Source organism: Rosa rugosa, chromosome 3, assembly GCF_958449725.1.
Source record: "Rosa rugosa chromosome 3, drRosRugo1.1, whole genome shotgun sequence".
In the NCBI taxonomy this organism is placed as follows: Eukaryota; Viridiplantae; Streptophyta; class Magnoliopsida; order Rosales; family Rosaceae; genus Rosa; species Rosa rugosa.
In genome coordinates, this window is record NC_084822.1 from 58,845,589 (window position 1) to 58,866,283 (window position 20,695).

Genomic DNA, 20,695 nt, shown 5'->3' on the forward strand with positions numbered 1-20,695 from the left:
AATGGCTGGGCTGTTCAACCTAGGGCATTGGGGTGTAAAAAGTAGAGTACGCTGTAGAGAAATGATGGTCGATTCTTAATTCTAATGTATGTTTGAAACTGAATGCACAAGGGCCCGACGGCACAGATAGGTTTCGACTCTAGTTGGGACGATCTCTTGCTGCTGCAGATTCAGAGAATGTTGTATCGATACTGGTTATGGAAACACTAGCTTGTCAGCATTCAGATCAGGTCAGTACGTACGTTTTACATTTTGTTTCATCAATAACATCCGTGTTTGCTATCCTCACAAATCTTGTTTGGATTTAACATTGCCTTTAAGCTGGGATTGTAACATTCATGTTTGATTTTTGACTTGGAATAGTATACTATAGTCGTGAAGCTATGGAACATGATTGAGATTATGGCTCTTTTAACACAAGAAGGACCTAGCTGTGCTAGCTGTTACAGGTTTGAATGCCTCGGCAAGTCTAGGTAAGTTTGTCAAGCTATGAGAGTGAAAAGGATTTTCACTCAGTAACTCAGATTTTGACTATGATGTGATCCCCAGAAGGCCAGAAAACAAACTTAGAGATCCATGGTCAATTGGTCATGCACTCATGCTTCAGTGTATTAAAACAAGGACCAACTAGTCCAGAACAGTTACAAGGCCCACAATGGACATGGGAGCAAAGAAAAGTACAAAGCGCAGGCCCAACATGGAGCTCAGTCAACCATCTCCGGATCTGCACGGAAATCAATTCCTACTGAACTTCAAGACGGTGATGATACTTACCGTCTTAAAAGTTCAGCGACCACATTCCACAAAGGTGATTCTGCAACCGATGCTCCTCCATAGATTCCAACATATAAAACCCACTCTCCAACCCGGTACCCATACCAACACAATGTTGTACAAAGTTTTTTTCCTACATTCTCATTGGAGTTCTTGGCATTTGAAGCATGCAAGTTCTTGCATAAAGGCCCATCTTTACAGTTCATATGGATTTCTTCCTTGTAAGTGCAAACTTTTGCTTTAAACTTTTTCTTCCATTAGTGTGGCGTTAATTTCCTTGATTATGGGATATGCGATTCCATTTCAGCAGTTGACTTGATTAACAATATTATTGGTGAGGGCATTGCCGCCTAAGACTACAGAATTAAGGAGAACCACCCAAAACTCATCCTTACTCTTGATTAATTATCTCAAAATTAATCAAAGGTTAATGATAACAAATGATGACTATGGTCTGCAGACATTGACCATGTATATGGACTTTTCTAGTTTCTCATACCTACGTTACTTCTATTGCAAGCCTACTCGGTTTTTTAAGCTTCTAGCTAGGGATGTCCTAATCATAAAAGAAAGTTTCCACATACATTTTCCATCATGAATTTTGTCTCAAGTAAACTTTCTTCATATGATTAAAAACCTAAAGAATTGTATAGTCTAACATTGTTTCTTTCTTCTGCTAATAATAATAATTATACCGGCGTGAGGTTAAACCTCTTATCTTGACTGAGATCTAATCATCTTTTCACAAAATAAATAAACAAATATATAAAAGAATTCTAACTAAAAGAACATTCATTGATCGACAAAGTCTCTCATGCTTGCTGACTAGTTTCTGCTTTGTTAATTGCCACTAATGAATGGTTGTGAGACGGCATTTTGAACCCCGTTTAGAGTTTCTGTTAATGAAGCCACACATGGGTGTGTGCAAATGTGCCGATTTTCTTAAAAGAAATCTAGAAATTAATATCAATTGATGATAAATTCAAATAATTCATCCACATTGGCATTAAAAAAGATAATCACCGAGGAAGTAGCTCCAAGAAAGTCGGAGCAGTGCGAAAACCCTAGGAAAATTGTCAATGCCGCGTCCGGCGGCGCGTCCATGGGACGTTGTCGTTGGACGGGCGAACTGGCTCTGTGCGCTCACCGGTGAGGGACAGGGGTTCAGGGGACGGAGCAGGGGGCTGGGAATGATCGGGTCGTGTTCGGAGAGGGAACGACAAGCAGAAGGGGTCCTCCTTGTTCGTTTCCGATATGCGCGGCAGAGGTTTCGAGCAAGGGCGGTGCGGCGAAGGGGTTCTAGTGCGCGGCGGAGGCGGGTTGCCGTTGCGGTTTCCCCTGTTCTGGGGTTGAGAGAGTCTAATGGAGGCTGTGGTGATCGATCCTATTTCGAATCAGGTTTTGGGTTGGAATCCAGATCTAAGACGATCCGATCGGCGAAGTCAGCTAGCGGCTATGGTTCGGTGTGGCGATGTGCTCTGTTGGAAGCCGAGGTGCTGGTCCAGCAACACAGGCGGGTCAACTCCGACCCGCACTCCTTTGCTTGGTTTCTGGGCTCTTGGGTCTGCCCTTGGCTGCTAGGCCTAATCTGGTGGGCTGACTATTTACTTTATTTAAGGAATAAGTTTTATATCTTTTATTTAGATTGTTTTGTTATTTTAATTCGACGTGGCTTTATGCCAGTAATAAGTCCTTACCCTATTGTGGTAGGGCGACGTGGGCTCTGTCCCGGACTGCACACCTTGTGTGCCTGGTTTGCCCTAGGAAGGTGGCGAGTTCCTTGCTTTGCCAAATGGTCGCAACCTCCTAGTGGCAGGTTGAAACTAAGTGTCATCGGATGCAGTTTTCGGTGGCAACATAGTGGGAAAGCTGATCTTATTAGTATATTATGGCTTCGAGTAAGCTTTTACTTTCCAGTATGTCACCACATTTGTAAAGTGAATAGAGTAACCCAATGTGGCATCTTCTCTAATTGGTGCTTGTTGGAATACATAGTTTTTATTGAGAATCTCGTTATTATCTCAGGATATTCTCTCTATGCTTATTGTAATTTGGGGTTCAGGTTTCATGTCCCCCTCATGTATTCTCCAGTTTCATTAATGATCAAGGCTTAAGGGCAGCCGTACTGTCCCTCTTTCAAAAAAAAGAAGAAGAAGATAATCACCATCTATTAAAAAATATTAATAGATAGTAATGAAATTATATATTATACCCTATGATTCACATGTAATGAGTACATATGGAAATAGGAGATTTGGCTCTTCATGGTGCTTAACAAAATTCAAAAGAACCGGCCGGCTCCAATAAAATGGAATCGGACCTGTAAATTAGAGATGAATAATAAGGCCGGTCGTTGAACTTGTTAGAACAAATTTGTGGGTATGGATTATGAGAGAGTTTATGCTTCTAAGGCATGTTGTAGCAACGCTTTTCTTAAGACATTATTTGCCCCACTATCAAGTGTGCAAAGGGGATAATCAAATATGCCTCTAGGATACAATGAAGCCCAGCACAATGCTGTTGTTGATCGGCTTCTTGCACTTACCAAGATCAACCTAAACACTCAAAAGAAGGTTTACAAGATGGCTCAAAGTTACTAGAAATTAATTGTGCACTATTAGTTTCTAGTAGTTTTTTATGTAATAAAACATGAAAATGGTGAATATTGGAGGCTTAGATCTTCTTAGGATTCTCTTGGGACTCTCTAGGATTGTCTCATTCTATAGAGAATGAACCATTTTTATAGAAGTATATGTACCACTTCAAATGGTAAGGTACATTTTCATTTGTATCATTTGAATTTTGGTCATATTACTTCACTCAAACAAATCCAAAAGGTGCAAACATAAATGACACCTTTTCATTTCTTTAATAAATATTATATTTTGAAAATCTCTCCAACAATCCTTTACCATTTTCAAAATATAAAGATATAATGAAAATACGGTTTTAAAATCATTTTGAAAATTCTTGAGCATAATCTTGCAAAGCTTAGTACATAAACTAAGGTGTCTTGTGGACTTGAACCTTAACTTAGTGAGAACACATCAAAGTTAAGTCAGAATGGCGAAGTGGCCTTGGCTTTGAACTTGCGATTCTATGTGACTTAACGGGACACATTTCACACACTATCTTTCTACTCCCTTTAAAGTGTTTTTACAAGCCGACACGTGGATTGATCTTGTGTCTATATATATCCTATTTCATGAGTGCTCTAGAGACTAGTCCAAGTAGCATAGAAGGCGTGTAATACCCCGGAAATTCGTTATTATTTTCTAAAGATTTTCCGGAATATATTTTGTGGTTGTTGATACGAGTACGTGGTTCGGGAATGGAGTGGAATTATTTTCAGACGAATAATTATTCAAATTTCACAGTTTTAGGGGGGTCACGAAGTTTGACTTTTTATACGATGGGTTTCTCCAAAAACTTCATTCACAAAAGTTGTAGAGCGCGTCAATACGAGTTAGTGGTTATATGGAACGCGGAAATTGGAGTTCGTATGAAGAAGTTATGGTCATCGGAAAAATTTTCTATTTTGGTTAAATAGAAAAATTTCCAGAAAAATTCAGAAAAAACCTAATTTCCGTTTTTGGAAACTTTTTTTCTCTCTTTTCTTATGAGCTGCAGTAGGGGACTGCTTTTTGTTTGCCAATTTCTTCCTCCTCTGGCCACCGTTCGATGTGCCACTTGTTCCATTCTTTTCGCCTCACTTCCCTCTCCAAGCCTGTGGCAGCTTCGTCACTTGATTCGAGCCGTGGACGACGCAGCAAGGGCGGAAGGAGGAGACGGCACTGCATTCGAGGCCTCATCGGAACTCATGTTTCTGGCCACCTCAGGCGGAGTTTCTTGAGGGCTTTTGGAGCCCAGAGGACGTAGAAGCTTTCTCCCAAGGTGGCTTGTAACGATTCAACTTGTGGAGATCGAATTTTGGAGATTGTGATTCTAGGGTTCATCGGGTCTCTGAGCTTTCGAGGTAAATTCCGACCATATGGCTTCAATTTAGACTTTGTGCTAGTTATGAATGTTGATGTACATGTTGAGAGGAATAGTTTGGCATATGTCTTGCCGCCCAATCAGGAGGTTGGTGGCGGTGCTGCCACCGCCTGTGGCGGCGTTTTCTGGCGGCTTCCGGCCACCTTAGGGACAGTTTCTATTTCTGATTTTGATCTACTCGTCGATACGAGCATTTTGATATATAACACTTAATTTTTGGAGATCATATGAATTTGTTAGGGCTTTTAGCGATTTCTATTCGCTCGGTTTTCGATCCGTGAGGATCCGACTGTGCAATCGACTTGTAGCTTTGACATATCGATCGTAGAAGTATTCTGGAGACTTTGGGTGGTCTAGGATGAAGTTCCGCCTAGATTGGCGTTACTTTCAGGGTTTTAGTTCAAATAGGGGTTTCAAACTTTAATCGCTTTGTGTTTGTGTACTGAGATGTGACCGTATGTGATTAGGTATTTGATGAAGTATTCTTGGACGGATATTTTGTGATTCTATTATCTCTGTTCTATATAAAAGACGCAGCAGGATTGAAGTGAGTAATCTCACAATGTTCATTTACGAAAGGAAGTTATCTTATCGTTTTGGAAGTTATTTATTTAACTGCAAACTATAGTTGGTATTAGTAGCATTCCTGAGTGAATAACTACGTGTGTGTGTGTGTGTGTGTCTATATATATATATATATATATATATATATATATATATATATATATATATATATATATATACAGTCCGGCTACACTAAGGATGTCCTTAGTTTTTCTTAGGTACGAATTTCCGGTTTTCACCCACTTTCCGATCAAATTTTCACATCTTAACCGTTCAGTTTTTAGGTCATAATGTATAGATCACCTCTGCAAAATTTCAGCCAAATTGGTGATCATTAAGGCATCCAAAACTGTAAATTACAACAATGTAAACGAACGGTTCCGGTTCGACAGATTCGGTTCGTTCGTGTAAATTGCAGTTTTGGACGCCTTAACGATCACCAAATTGGCTGAAATTTTGCAGAGGTGATCCATACATTAGGACCTAAAAACTGAACGGTTAAGATGTGAAAATGTGATCGGAAAGTGGGTGAAAACAGTAAATCCGTTCCATAAGAAAAATTAAGGACATGCTTACCTGAGAAAAATCATATATATATATATATATATATATATATATATATTTACGTGAAATATGTATATTCTTATGGGTTGATGGGTGATTTAAACATTATGTATGGCGGATTTCATTCTATTGTTTTGAGGCTTGACTTTTCGGGAGACAATGGGTTAAGAATTGAGAATTTCTATTGTTTTGAAAAGTATCAAGATTTGGTGTGAGTGGCTTTAACGAGATTTGAAATGTTTTGATCAGACGACCAGGGGTCTGAAGATCTGAGAGTCACAGGTTGTGATTTCTCCTTTTGATTTGATTTAACATTTTGGGTCCAGAGTGACTTGCTTAATGTTTTGAATCTGACGACTGGGGGTTTGAAGATTTGGAGGTCACGAGGTGACATCTTCTTTTAATTTGGTTTAACATTTTGAGTCTAGAGCAACTTGCTTAATGTTTTGATCTGACGAACGGGGAGGTCTGATAATTGGGGGTCACAGGTGGTGACATCTCCTTTGAGAGTTGAGTAACATTTTGGTCTAGAGTGACCGTTTTGAAATGTTTTGATCTGAAGGTCGGGGACCTGAGGATTCGGGGTCGTTGGGAGTGACCTCAGAGTTTCAATTTATATGATTTGGTCACTGAGTTGACTTTTATTGTCCAGGTTGGACGAAGTATCATATTAGATTTGTTAGGTTAAGGAAAAATTTCAGTTTAGTACCCTGAGGTTTGGGGGTAACATCATGTCAATCCTTGCGCTTTCAATTTGATCAGCAACACCCCTGTGCTTTCAATTTTAATCAGCCGTATCCAATTTTATTTGTTTCGTCCAATTTGAACGTTAACTTTGACTGAGGGGCCTACTTTAGGGGCTAAAAATGTCATTTCAAATACATTTTCTTCTTTTCTCCTCCTCTCTCTCATCTCCGATGGTTTCTCTTTCCTTCTCTTTTTCTCTCCTCCCTCTCTCTGGGCCGCACGACCCTCTCTCTCTCTCTCTCTCTCTCTCTCACCCACGCACTGCCACCGCCTAATATCATGGCGTCCGACCACCAATTCTTAACACCGCCACCACTACTCGAACTACAGCACAAACCCGACCCAAACCCAAAGAGAATCGATGATTGGTACGAGCCCAACCACCGTACACAGCCACCAATCCTTGCCATCTTGCTTCCTCCAATTCTGGCAACTCCTTCAGCACACCGCCATAACCGTTTGACTCAGACTTCGCCGGAGATGAAAACCGAGAAGCCTCGCTGCCAACCTGAAGCTAGACGACGTCATTCGCACTTTCACCAGAATCTGGGTTTCTGGCAGGATTAATTCGCCGTCTCCGGCCACATCCGAGTTGCACGACCACCATGGATGGAACGAGAGCTTCGTTCTCCACCAAAACCCTCTGGTCTCAACCTCTGATTTTGACCTGAGACGCCGCACGCGCCGCCTCTGGGGAGTGGTCCACCGCAGCTACGCTGTGAATGACTGTCAGATTTCTAGATTATCTTAGGTAAATTATCATCCCTTGTTCTCTGTTGGAGCTGCTGCTTGATGTGGAGTGAAAATCCTAATTTGATATTTTATTTTGGATTGTGTGAAGTTTGTTAAATTTGGCATCTTGGAGATTTGGAGGAGTTGTTGGTCAGTCAGTGTCGGAGTTTGAATTGTTGAGTTCTGGAAAAATTGGAGTTTGGAGGAGATCTAGGGAGCTATATGATCAATTTCGATATGTAATTGGCTAAGGTATGAATGATGTAAAATTTGGTATTGGATACAAACTCGTTGAGGATTGATGGTCAGTTGTGTTATGATTCTAGAGTTGCGAATGGTGGTTGGTAGCGGAATACAATTAGGACAGATTGGTTGCTTGCATTGTATGCTGATTGTAAAGTGCAGTAGAAAGTGGTGATTTGAGTTTGTTTCAGATTTGGGGTTTTTGGTTAATTTGTAGGTGAATTGGGTTTCTTGTATGGAAACTCGGAGCCAGAAACTGGCGGAGGCCACCTCAACATTCCCTTCATCTTCATCTGGATTTGCTGGGTACCGAAGATAGTTGCGGGGAGAGGAGGATTAGAGGAAGAGAATAACAAGAGTTTATTTATTTATTTTTATTTTTTTAATGTGGAAATTAAGTGAAATGTCGAATTTACCCCTTTCTCTGGGCTCACTAGTTGAGTTTGTCGCTGCCAGGTCAGCATTTAACGTCCGATTTGGATGTCTCAAAAAAATTGGGCACGACTGATTAAAATTGAAAGCACAGGGGTGTTACTGATCAAATTGAAAGGGCAGGGACTGACATGATGTTACCCCCAAACCTTAGGGTGCTAAACTGAAAATTTTCCTTAGGTTAACAATAGATATGATTTGTTGTGTTGTTGATTTTCATTATCCAAGTTGGATTGATTTATCATATTTTAATTGTCAGAGTTTCAATTAATATGATTTTGTCACAGGGTGACTTTTGTTGTTTTCTTTTGGGGAAAAGAATATTATTTTTGGGAAGCATGGTATGTGTTCCTTTTTCTCGAGTTGAAAGGTTTTCCTCGTTTGGTGAGAGTTGTGTGGGTTATGTTTTGAGTTACTTATATGAGATTTCATAAGCTTACCGGTTTGTTGTATGACAACCCGGTGCACTATTCGATGGTGTAGGGGTTAATCCTGCAGGTCAGGGTAATCGTGGCTGAAGCTGGTCCTGATAGTTCCAGCCTTACAGTAGGAAGCCAATTTTGTGACTTTACTGTTGTTAAGACTTCCGCTTGTAGTAAGCTCTGAGGAGCATTTACTTATTATTTTGTTGTGGCAATTTAATTCGTAAACTTGTGTAATATATGACTCTACGGAGCGAGTATATATTGACATTGTGGGTTCAGGGCATCAGTATATACTTGGTTTAAAAGGAAATTTTTTTTCCAGGTATTTTGTATTGATGGCTAAACCATCACGCATGTATAATTATGAGATTATATATTGATTTTTAATTGTGTTAAAAAATCGAGGCGTGACAAGGCGGCACCCCCTTCATACTCATATAGGTAGACATGGAGTATCCGTGTAACTATAGTACTTTCAATTATGTTTATTAAGAGAATTAACTCAATCTCCACCATACATTACAGGTACCAAGCACTACTTTACCTTTGGATGGATATTATATATATGTAGAAAGATATATTCATTCATTTTTAGTGCTTGCAACCACTACATATGATGTACTTTGCTCATTGAACTCAAGGCTTGATATTTCAAGTGTTGAGTTGAGTTTCCATCATTGGTGATCAAAATTTTGGACTTCCCCATCCCATTTGATGTATCACCCATCAAATCCTTGTAAATTTAAAGATTTACAAGTGCTTTTGTTAATTGTCAATCAAGTTTAAATCATGACCTTAGAATTAATGGGTCTCACCGTCAGTTATAATTTATATTACATAGCTATGTCTCAATGAACCGGTAATCAACATTGTCATTATTTACTTAGCAAATGCCCTTTAATAGTGAAGACTGTCTTATCCATAAACTTAGGATCCGTCTAACATTTTGATTTGAATTTTCTATTGACATTTCAGCTAGTATTATGCCAAACTGATCTTTATATTAGATGATATACTCATATTCAATACTTGAGTATTCACAATCCATAATCTAGCTATAGACGCTTTCAAGATGCTAGCTTATTACTTTTCGATGGATATCATGCAATGAAACTTAATTCACAAAGGCTTTTAGTAAGCTTGCATTTATGATATGAATTAAATACTTGTTACTCCTCGTACTTTTCCCTGAAAAACAGTTTGGTCCCTCGCCTTTTAAATTAAACTGAATAGTCCTTATTCTCTCAAATTCTCATATAACAAGTCCAAAATGATCCGAAATGATTATTATGCCCCTCATTTCCTATTATTATTATTATTATTTTTATTTTTTCTCTATTTTTTTAATTTTTCTCCCCTTTTTTTAAATATTTTCTCTCTCCCTCCTCTCTCTCCCTCGACCTCTCTTCTCCTTCTCTTCCTCTGCAACCACCGGAGAACACCTGCGCTGTCGATTCTCTTCTTCATCATCATCATCTTCCCCATCAAACTCTAGTGGCCGCTTTCCCTTGGCAATATCGACTTTGAGCTGATGAAAAGTCATCATGTAAGGCCACTTGCTTTCTGGCTGCTGCTGCTACTGGCAAGAGCTCGAAAACACCCTCGAAAGCAAGCATAACCGACCCTCCAACATTTCTCCTGAGAAAAAACAAAAAAATCAATGGAAAAGCCACAGACCCGATTCCATTCAAATTCCACAGCTGAATTTAGAAAATCCCAAGCACCAAGTCCCAGCAAACAGTAAATACGAGAACCTATTCAGAGAGAAATAAAACCCAAAATCCTTTAAAAGCAATTTTTAACAACTGGATTGAATGAATTCAATGAAGAACAACTTGTGCAAAACTTTGAGATTTCTGAATCCAATCCAGGTGAACTAACTGAGGACAAAATAACAATCTTTGAAAAGACTTCTTTTCCTTCTTCTTTTAGTGGTTGAGAAAGTCAAGATGCCATATAGTGGAATCAAATTGCCAAAGAAGAAGACAAACCCAGAAACCAGAATACAGGCAATTCAAAAGAACAATACTTCAATGCAAACCAAAGCTAAAGATCAAGAATTTGACAATTTCCCTTTTTCTTTTTTCCAAATGAAGAAACAAGAATCCACTGTATTTGAAAAAACAAAAATTTCTGGTGTGGACGGAGGATCGGACGGTGGAGAGGGCGTGGTCGGTGTGCTGGAGGGAGGAGAGCTGGGAGAGGAGGTCGGAGTGGCGGGAGAGGACCTCGGAGCGGAGCTGGGACTCGAGGAGGCGGATGGCGTTTTGGAGCTTCTCGGCGGTGGAGGCGGGGGAGCCCGAGGAGAGGGCGGTGCTGGTGTTCTCCGGTGGTTGCAGAGGAAGAGAAGAAGAAGAGAGGTCGAGGGAGAGACAAAATATAAAAAAAAAGGGGAGAAAAATTAAAAAAAATAGATAAAAAAAATTAAAATAATAATAAAAATAGGAAATGAGGGGCATAATAGTCATTTCGAATCATTTTGAACTTGTTATATGAGAATTTGAGAGAATAAGGACTATTCAGTTTAATTTAAAAGGTGAGGGACCAAACTGTTTTTCAGGAAAAAGTACGAGGAGTAACAAGTATTTAATCCTTACGATATTCATAGAATCAACTAGTTATTATCCAAATAGAATCCAACTAGCACACTGAAGCAATTTTCTATCATAAAATTTTCTTGAGCACCCTTGCATCCAAATCTTATTGTGGTCTCCAAATGATTTAACGTGCAATAGATGAAAGTGTTACAATTCCATCTTCTAATTGACTAATGCTTGTCTATTAATTTCCTCTTCTCCTCTCTTGAAATTAATAGCCTCCACCAATTTTCAGACGTGGGCATAAACTCTCTAGAATGAAAATTTTCATTGGCTAAATTAATGTCTTAAGATTGTTAGAACAAATTTTATATGTAATAAAACATGAAAATGGTGAATATTGGAGGCTTAGATCTTCTTAGGATTTTCTTGGGACTCTCTAGGATTGTTTTGAGATTGTTCTCATTCTGTAGAGAATAAACCCTTTTTATAGAAGTATATGTACCCCTTCAAATGGTAAGGTACATTTTCATTTGTATCATTTGAATTTTGGTCATATTACTTCACTCACACAAATCCAAAAGGTGCAAACATAAATGATACCTTTTCATTTCTTTAATAAAAATTATATTTTGAAAATCAAAAGTGTCAATACATATATACGATTAACGATTCACTCCCTTCAAAATGCACTTAATTAAACAAAGTTCTCTTCCACTAATAATTTGTTACCCACTTGAGCTTCACATTTCCATTAGATCATTGGTACGTGCTAAACATAATGTGAGTTTTTGCAAATTTGGTCAACCAGTCAAGGGACATATGACCTCTCCAACTTTATCAAAACACAAAAGCAAATGGCCACTAACAATATCTACTACGTGTAGTTGAAGGTTTTGCCCCATCCAATAGCATAGATGTCAATGATCTTCTCAAATCATGTAAATAGTTCTTGTCGGCAAATAGTGACTACTGTTGATATGTACGTAGGAGTGTAGGACGTCGTAGAGAAGTTCCATGCTTCTCCCGGGTCCCGGCTATGGATTGTCAGCCAGTGAAATGTTTAGAGTGCATGTCGAATCTCACATCGAAAATTCAACAGCGTTATGCACAGGGACGGAGCCACTTGAAGGGCTGTAGCTCAAGGGAAAAATTGGGCCAAAAGCTGCCAGGTATGGGTATAGCCAAATAAATAAATAAATAAATAAAAAAACTAATACTTTGCAATTGGGTTGCAGTCTTGCAGACTTGCAGCTGTTGGTCCCGATTCCATACCCTCCAGTCTCACTCTCTAGTCTGAGTAGTCTCTCCCCGAGTTCAGAACTTCAGATCGGTGGACCCTAAACCTGACCGAGCCACCTCCATATTCAGAGTTTCAGTCCGCCTGACTGCCTGAGCTACCTCCTCGGCTCCTCCGCCACCATTCACCGAGCCACATCCACGGCTCCACTACGGTCTACATCTCTGGAATCTGGATTCTCTTCGACTCCATAGTGTCTGGCGATGGTTGTTTCTTGGTGTCATCCGACTGAGGGGAGGTGGCGGAGGTGAAGGCACCGGACCCTGATAATCAGGGATCATCCAAGTGACTGTTGATCGAGTTCATCTCTATGATGCCGATGAATTGGGAATGAGTTGATGTTGATAATTGGGAATGGGTAATGGATTGATGTCGATAATTAGGAATGGGTTGAATCAGTTGATGAGATTCATTGATATTATGCAGGTTTGGCTATAGAGACATCAAAAAAAAATTTTTGGACTTCGCCCAAAAAATTTAGCCCACCCCATCGTCGAATCCTAGCTACGTCCCTGGTTATGCATTGATAATGTATAGCACATTTTGCGTGATAACACTTCATTTAGTTGTTCGGCCGCAAGCCCTTCATCGCTTTGTTGGTGGAAAGTTTTGAAACTGAATGGTGATCTAGTTGGACATCAACACAGTGGGTATTGAGGAGTGTCTTGTTGTTTAACACATTACAAGAGTGGTTAAGGCCAAGAGTAGACTGGAAAGAGTCAAAAGACCTAGCTAGGGTGAAAAGTTACCTGGCTAAGGCCAAGAGTAGTTATGATCTCAATAGTACTTGCTATATAATCATATTTAGTACAGCTCGATCAAAGTTATTTATAGTGTTACAAAATATTCACACAAGAATAAATTAGTTGTACACAATATGAAAAATTTTATAAACTTATTGTAGATAAATCCTATTTATATACAGCTCATGCCAACAAAAGTGTCTAATTTTATTTGATGATTTAAGATGATCAATATTCTCGATTCTACAACTTATTGTAGATAAATCCTAATTGTATATGGTTCATACCAACAAAAGTATCTAATTTTATCTAATGATTTAAGATGGTCAATATTCTCGATTTTATAATAGGCCTTATTCTATTTTTGAATTATAAAAATTTAAAACTAGCTAAAATTCACTACTTTTATGGGGCTACTGGCTAGTAGCTGCTGCTGTTGTTGTTGTTGTTGTTTTTTTTTTTTTTTTTTTTTTTTTTTTTTCGGGTCTGATTTTATGGGTGTAGACTAGGAACAACCATGCAAGCGTTGGCTTATACTTTTCTCTTCTATTTCTGAGTCGGATTTCGATCACAAAGATTAGAATTTACTTCCTTTTTTGGGGTAGCAAGCTAGCTAGAAACAACCATGCACGCCCTGGCTTATTGATCGACATGAAAGGCAACTAATTTTCACGACGCAACTAGATCTTTAAGCTAAATATCCTCGTTACTTGATCATATTTCCTAGTTGTACTTGTACACAAGATCGACAAGGCATGCCATATATTGTCCCTATGCAAAAGCAAAACAAAATAGTATTAATTTTCTCTAGGCCTTCTCCCTTATCATGGTACCATGAGTTTTTTTTTTTTTTGGCTAAGAAATGGAACCATGAATTAACCTCTTTCTCATTCAAGTCTCTGGATCCGATGAATTATAAGGTCGACCAAAAGAAAAAATAATAAAAAATGAGTTGTTGTTCTTTCTTTTGTCTCTTTTGCCCACACATTATTTCTCTTCCCCAAATCCCTCCAAACCCACAAAGGACACAAATCATCCAAAATTCTGCCGTCCTTCACATCTTTTATTTTGTACCTTAAACAATAATATCACCCCCTCCAATCAATTATTTTAGTTCTATACACACCCCACCAGTACTACTAAGTAGTACACACTAATCTTAGAGCTCATATTAAATTTTCCCCAGAAAATAACCAGTTTTACCCTCGTATATGACTACGGAAATACAAAATATATTATCGTCTCTTGGTCACCATGAAAAGCTAATGGTCGATCATCTTCCGATTGGATCAAAGTTTATAATAGACTCATTCGAGTAAGTCCCAATTAGGGATTTGAAATAAGTTTGACTGTCAACCATTTGATCTTGATTCCAACGGTGATCAAGAGATCAAAACTCTCAGCTCTATATATATTAATTACTGTCCTCTCTCGTATACAGAATCTAACTCGGGACTGCACTAGCTCCATTTAGCTGTCAAATCCCATTATAAATATGTGCATTACCTTTCTCACATATATGAATATGTAGGTGTTTTTATCTCTCAAATCATAACACATGCAAAGACACTCTCATTGAACCTTGATCTCTTTCCTTGATCACTTGGTCCGTTTCCACTTTCTCCCAAGAGTACTTGCTCATGGGTGCTCTATCAGACTCCTCCAGAAATCACATCATCCCCCTTGACTTCGCTTCAGTCCAAACAGTGCCTGAATCCCATGTATGGTCGGAATCCGATGATGAATACCGGTGTCCTCCCGGCGTCCGCTCCGGTACAGCTGACCCATGTTTATCCGTACCCGTCATCGATCTCTGGGATCCGAATGCCCCGGAGCTCATTTTCGAGGCATGTGAGAAATGGGGTGTTTTTCAGTTGACGGGTCATGGCATTCCGGCAAAGCTTATGGAGGAGGTGGAGTCTAAGACTCAAAGGTTATTTTCTCTCCCCGTTGACCAGAAATTGAAGGTCTTAAGATCCCCGGGTGGCGGCACCGGATACGGCCGGGCTGTGATCTCGCCGTTCTTCCCGAAGCATATGTGGCACGAGGGGTTTACTATCAGGGGTCCTGCAGCAGATCATGCCAAGCAGCTTTGGCCCCATGATTTTGAAGAGTTTTGGTAAGTCTTCTGTACTTCCATGCACGTAGGCAAAATGACAAACTCCTAAAGCTAGCTGCATTTACATCATGCTTTCTATCTGGAATATTTCCTTCATTCTTTAGGAAGCAACTTTAGTTCTAGCTTTTCATGGGTCCAATGTGTATTTTGCGGGTTAATGAGGTTCCTATACATCCAAATTAAATTCCAAACGCTGCCTCTGCCTCCTAATTTAAGTTTTGCTTCGACGTATACAAACTGATCGAAAGCAAATAATTGTGAAAGAGTAGAGGTTACAACTAATGGCCGCACCGTGCAATTAATTTTTAACGGTAAATGCATGCAAAACCTCATGCGAGAGAGAACAATTTCAATTATGAGATCTTCCGCACCGAAATCAACCATTAGTTTCTTTCTCTCTCACACAATAAACACGTTGATGGTCTTTTTGATCATACAGAAGTATTTGATTTAGGGAAAAAGAAAAAAAGAAACAAAAAGAGAGGAAGATTGGAAAGCGATTTCGATTAATTGCAAGTGTCATTTACTAGTAGTCTAGTACTACTCCCTCTTTTTTTTGGGGTGAAAAAAGCCTTTACAAATGTCTTATTTTTACTTTAAAATGTGTCAATGACGTAATATTTATAATTTCTGATTTTTATATTCATTCTAAAGGCTAAATTTTGCACACACTGAACACTTTTTACGCGTAAAATGATAAATCCTTAAATTCCATTGCACATGTCAACTTGTCAACTAAGTATTTGTCAAATATACCATAGAATATTGCTATGTGCCATCCGATGTGCAAAGCAATATTTATATACGTAATGCTTTTTTCATTTACGATATATGTTTGTTCAAAGGCACTTGATATGAAATTAACAAAGCCCCAAACGTAAATCATTCTTAGACACCTAGTAACGACCAAACATCTACTGAAAGTGGTCTATTTTTTTGAGGTAAATCCTATGGATCACGTAAAATCATGACATTACGTAACTTTCAAAATTAGGTACCTACATCCATAATCATTATCTTCAATTAATTAATTAACTAATTCACATATTCTTGTTCCTTTTTTGCAGTGAGACAATGGATGATTATCAGAAGCAAATGAAGGCACTAATCGAGCAACTAATCCACATAATCTTGAAATGCTTGAACATTAATCCCCAACAATTGAATTGGCTTAAGAGTCACTGCTCTGGTCACGAAACTAGTACTACTCCCGGCACTGCTTTGCAGCTAAATTCTTACCCTCCCTGCCCCAACCCTAACCGAACCATGGGTCTAGCACAACATACGGACACTTCGCTCATAACCATACTCCAAGCTCAGACCAGCGGCCTTCAAATCTTCCGAGACGATGTGGGATGGATATCGGTGCAACCCGTATGCGGTGCACTCACCGTTAATATTGGTGACTTCCTCCACGTTCTATCCAACGGCCGAATTGTTAGCGTTCTTCATCGTGTGCTGGTGAACCCGGTCCAACGATTCTCAGTGGCCTACTTCTATGCTCCGCCTTCAGATTTTGTTGTCTCGCCTCTTCTCTCCAAGGCTTTGGGTGATTCGGGACAAGGCACCGTTGCACTGTTTCGCACTGTTACTGCCAAGGAGTTTATTGATATGAAGGGCAAGCATCTTGACCGAGCTCTTTCCTTGATTAAAACTTAAAATGGGAAATTACTGATGACATTTCTAATTAAACTAGCTAGGTCAAATTCTAAGGGGGGTCTTTTGCGTGCATCATGCCACATACATGCAAGCAACTATTCTTGTTTTCATGTTCGAAAATGACAAGGATCACCATCATTGTTGGAACATATTACACGTTACGAGTTTAATTAAAATCAATAATTTTCCTTTCATTTCCTAATGAGAAAATTGTCTTCAAGAGTTAACTTTCATAAGAATGAATTCTCCTTATATTTGCGAGTTATTTTTTTCTTTATTTGTACAAAGTAGTCCTTAACTCCTTATTAATCAAATACTTTCTCATCTACTCAGTTAAAAAAGCATAGCTTAGATGAGAAGTGCGACAATGAATCAAGATCGAAAACAATGTTTGTTGAAATAATGAAAAAGTATAACATAAATTGTCCCGTTACAATTAATTCAAGACTTTCAAAGTTGAAAGCTGCGAGAACATCCAAATAATTTCACCATTCGGGGATAGTAAGCTTATTAAGATGTACCCACGTTAAGGAAATGTAATGAAACTGTCTCTCATCATAGAGATGCCTCAAGTGGTTGAATTGTTTGTTCTTTCTTTTGTCGTAATGATCAATTAAAGAATACATTTATGCCGTAATCCCTCCAAAACCACAAACTGACACAACCACTCCCTCCCAACGACAGCCGCCCGGCCTAGCTTACCCAGCTGTACATCATTAACAACTAATTAATCGTTCTAATTAGATTTAAAATTTTATCATATAGACTAAGCTGTAACAGTGGTGTACTTCCTACCTTTATTTTATTTAGTCAATGAAATCAAAAAGCGTTGTGATTTAGATCCTCAAAGTGTTTTTAGTAGTGTTTGACATAACACTATCTTCGATGAAAGAGTAAACAAAATATATAGTTAAAAAGTGCTCTATCATTAACGGAGGGACTTTTAATTTAGTGTTTCCTAAGGAAACATTTGATATAAGTATTTCCTCAAAAAATATTTCCGAGTGCATTTTGAAAGGAACTTGTATTTTTGGAAACACTTGGTGGTGTTCGGTAAGGTTTTTATGCTTATATTTTCAATTTAAAAAAATGAATATATGATGAAAATGTATTCAGTGACTTATTTCTCAAACTATGAAATAAAAAAAAAAAAATTTCAATTTTTATTTAGAGAAACTGAAGATAACACTTTGATCCTTTTTTTTTTTTTTTTTCTTTTTCCTTCTCGTAGTTTAGAAAATGTAGAGAATATTTTTTCACACTAAACTATCGAACACATTTCAAATTTGAAAATAACAATCTCGTTTTCTTATTTTTGTTTTTAAATATTGTTTTAGAAAATCATTTTTAAAAATGTTAAAAAAAAAAGGATTAAATACTCGTTACTCCTCATACTTTGCATGAAAAACAGTTTAGTCTTTATTCTTTCTAATTCTCACACAATAGGTCCTAAAATGACTATTATACCCCTCACTTTTTATTTTTTATTTTTATTCTCTCTCTCTCTCTCTCTCTCTCTCTCTCTCTCTCTCTCTCTCTCTCTCTCTCTCTCTCTCTCTCTCTCTCTCTCTCTCTCTATATATATATATATATATATATATATATATATATATATACAGATCCTATGCAGAGCGGAGCTCCGCTTTGAAATTAACGTGTGAAGTTCGAGTTTTGGATCACTTTTCGGTCGCATATCCACGTCTCGACCGTTCAGTTTTTAGGTACTAGTGTATAGATCGTCTCTGCAAATTTTTAGCCAAAATGATGATCGTTAAAGTATCTAACTCGCTTAAACCAATGGACGGATTGAATCTGTCAACCTGAACCGTACTAGCTTTAAGGCAATTATCAATGCCTTAACGATCATCATTTTGGCTGAAAATTTGCAGAGACGATCTATACACTAGTACCTAAAAACTGAACGATCGAGATGTGGATATGCGATCGAAAAGTGACCCAAAACTCAAACTTCACACGTAAATTTTCAAAGCGGAGCTCCGCTCTGGATAGGATCTGTATATATAGAGAGAGATATATATATATATATACACACACACACACTATATATATATATATAGTATGTGTGTGTGTATATATATATATATCTCTCTCTATATACACACACACACACATATATATGTGTGTGTGTGTGTGTGTGTGTGTGTGTGTGTGTGTGTAGAGAGAGAGAGGCAGAAAAAATAAAAAATAAAAAGAGAGAAAAATAAAAAAAATAAAAAGTGAGGGGTATAATAGTCATTTTAGGAATTGTTGTGTGAGAATTAGAAAGAATAAGAACTAAACTGTTTAATTTTAAAATTTTGGACTAAATTGTTTTTCATGCAAAAGTATGAGGAGTAACGAGTATTTAGTCCAAAAAAAAAAAACATGGTATTTTTAAGAGTGAGCACTTTTAGAACAAAAACTAACTTTTAAGTACGAGTATTTCTATAACATAGCTTGGAACGGCAACATGTTTTCTCCTAAAAGTCCCAAACTATGTACACTTCTTTACATGAAAATGAGAGACAAAAAAGGGTGTTCAAGCAACAGGATGTTTACAAAAACTCGAAAAGTTGAAGAATATTAACCACACAGATAATTTCATAAGAATAAAAGTGACTATCTGTTCTGCATGTGCAAATACATCTTTTTTTTTTGAAAGAGAGGACGTCGTATTTCATTAAGAAGTACTAATTGTTACAAAATAAATTGCTAAGTCCAGGAGGGACATGCCCACTCCAAGAAATCTGCAATCCTGAAGCCAAAGCATACTTAGCTAGCTTGTGAGCTAGCATATTTGATTCTCTATAAACATGAGAGAAAAAAGAACCAGCTAAATAAGAAATAGACAAAGAAATGTCATCAACAATTCTACCCAACTGCGAGGTATCATCTCCATCCATTTGGATAGCTTGAACCAACTGCAGGCAGTCTGATTCAAAAATAACTGGAGCTAGAGAATTCTCCTCCACTAGCTTGCAAGCTAATCTGCTTGCCAAGGCCTCTACCACTATTGGCTGCAACACATCAGAACACTGACCGCAAGCACCTGCCACCACCATGCTATCTGCATCTCTTACTACTATCCCTAACCCTCCCCGGCGTGTGCCTTGATCAAAGGCACCATTGATATTCACCTTAAGCCAACCTGCAGGAGGAGGACTCCACGGCTTAACCTGCCTCCCCAATCTAGGTGTCACACTATGTCTGGCTACCACATATGATTGCAATATAGAATTAGTATGACAAAAGACCTGTTGCACAGTCCTTTCCTTTCCAACCCAAAGTCGTTGGTTTCTCTCTTTCCACACTCCCCATAACAACATCAGCAAAAAAGCAAAAGCACGAGGTGTGACTAGAGTATAACATAGAGCAAGCCAATCTAGCAAAGAGCTTGGTGGAGTATGCAAAACCGGAAGCAAATCTGGTGCCAACCCAATGACATCACGCATAAAACAACAATCCCTACTAACATGAGATAGGGTCTCCTCTTCCGAGTTACAGAACAAACAACCATCCTCAACTGTGACTCTTCTACTTCTGAGTTGAGAAGCAGTTGGGAGAATAGAAGCACAAACTTTTCAAACATGTACCTTAACCTTTCCAGGGATAGGAGCTGTCCAAATAAACTTCCAATGACTCGGATTGGAATTAGAGGAAGAGCCACTAGTGAGCACAGGATGTAGTGAAGCAAATGTAATTTTATATGCACTCTTTGTAGTAAACAGACCTTTCATATCAAAATGTCAAATTAGTCTATCTGGAACAATGCTTCTACTAAGCGGAATGGAGCAAATTAGTAAAGCTTCATCCGCAGTAAAATTTTCAGAAATAAGCTCTTTGTTCCAATGACCATCCAC

General features: G+C 38.4%; 2 protein-coding genes across 2 annotated transcripts; one reads left to right on the forward strand and one right to left on the reverse strand.

Moving 5' to 3' along the window:
* Nucleotides 1-14,287: 14,287 nt before the first annotated feature.
* Nucleotides 14,288-17,074, forward strand: LOC133739915 (gibberellin 3-beta-dioxygenase 1-like). The gene is made up of 2 exons (XM_062167731.1): nt 14,288-15,176; nt 16,244-17,074. The coding sequence occupies exons 1-2, from the start codon at nt 14,698-14,700 to the stop codon at nt 16,833-16,835; spliced, it is 1,071 nt and encodes a 356-aa protein (XP_062023715.1). The 5' UTR covers nt 14,288-14,697; the 3' UTR covers nt 16,836-17,074.
* Nucleotides 17,075-19,525: 2,451 nt separating this feature from the next.
* LOC133738029 (uncharacterized) lies at nt 19,526-20,287 on the reverse strand. The gene has a single exon (XM_062165469.1). The coding sequence runs from the start codon at nt 20,285-20,287 to the stop codon at nt 19,526-19,528; it is 762 nt and encodes a 253-aa protein (XP_062021453.1).
* Nucleotides 20,288-20,695: the final 408 nt, after the last annotated feature.

What these genes read in the sequence shown, in the direction of transcription:
- LOC133739915 (XM_062167731.1), top strand. Translation starts at nt 14,698, where the DNA reads ATGGGTGCTCTATCAGACTCCTCCAGAAATCACATCATCCCCCTTGAC. An exon ending in CATGATTTTGAAGAGTTTTG is followed by an intron (nt 15,177 to 16,243) that starts GTAAGTCTTCTG and finishes CCTTTTTTGCAG; the next exon opens with TGAGACAATGGATGATTATC.
- LOC133738029 (XM_062165469.1), bottom strand. Translation starts at nt 20,287, where the DNA reads ATGCGTGATGTCATTGGGTTGGCACCAGATTTGCTTCCGGTTTTGCAT.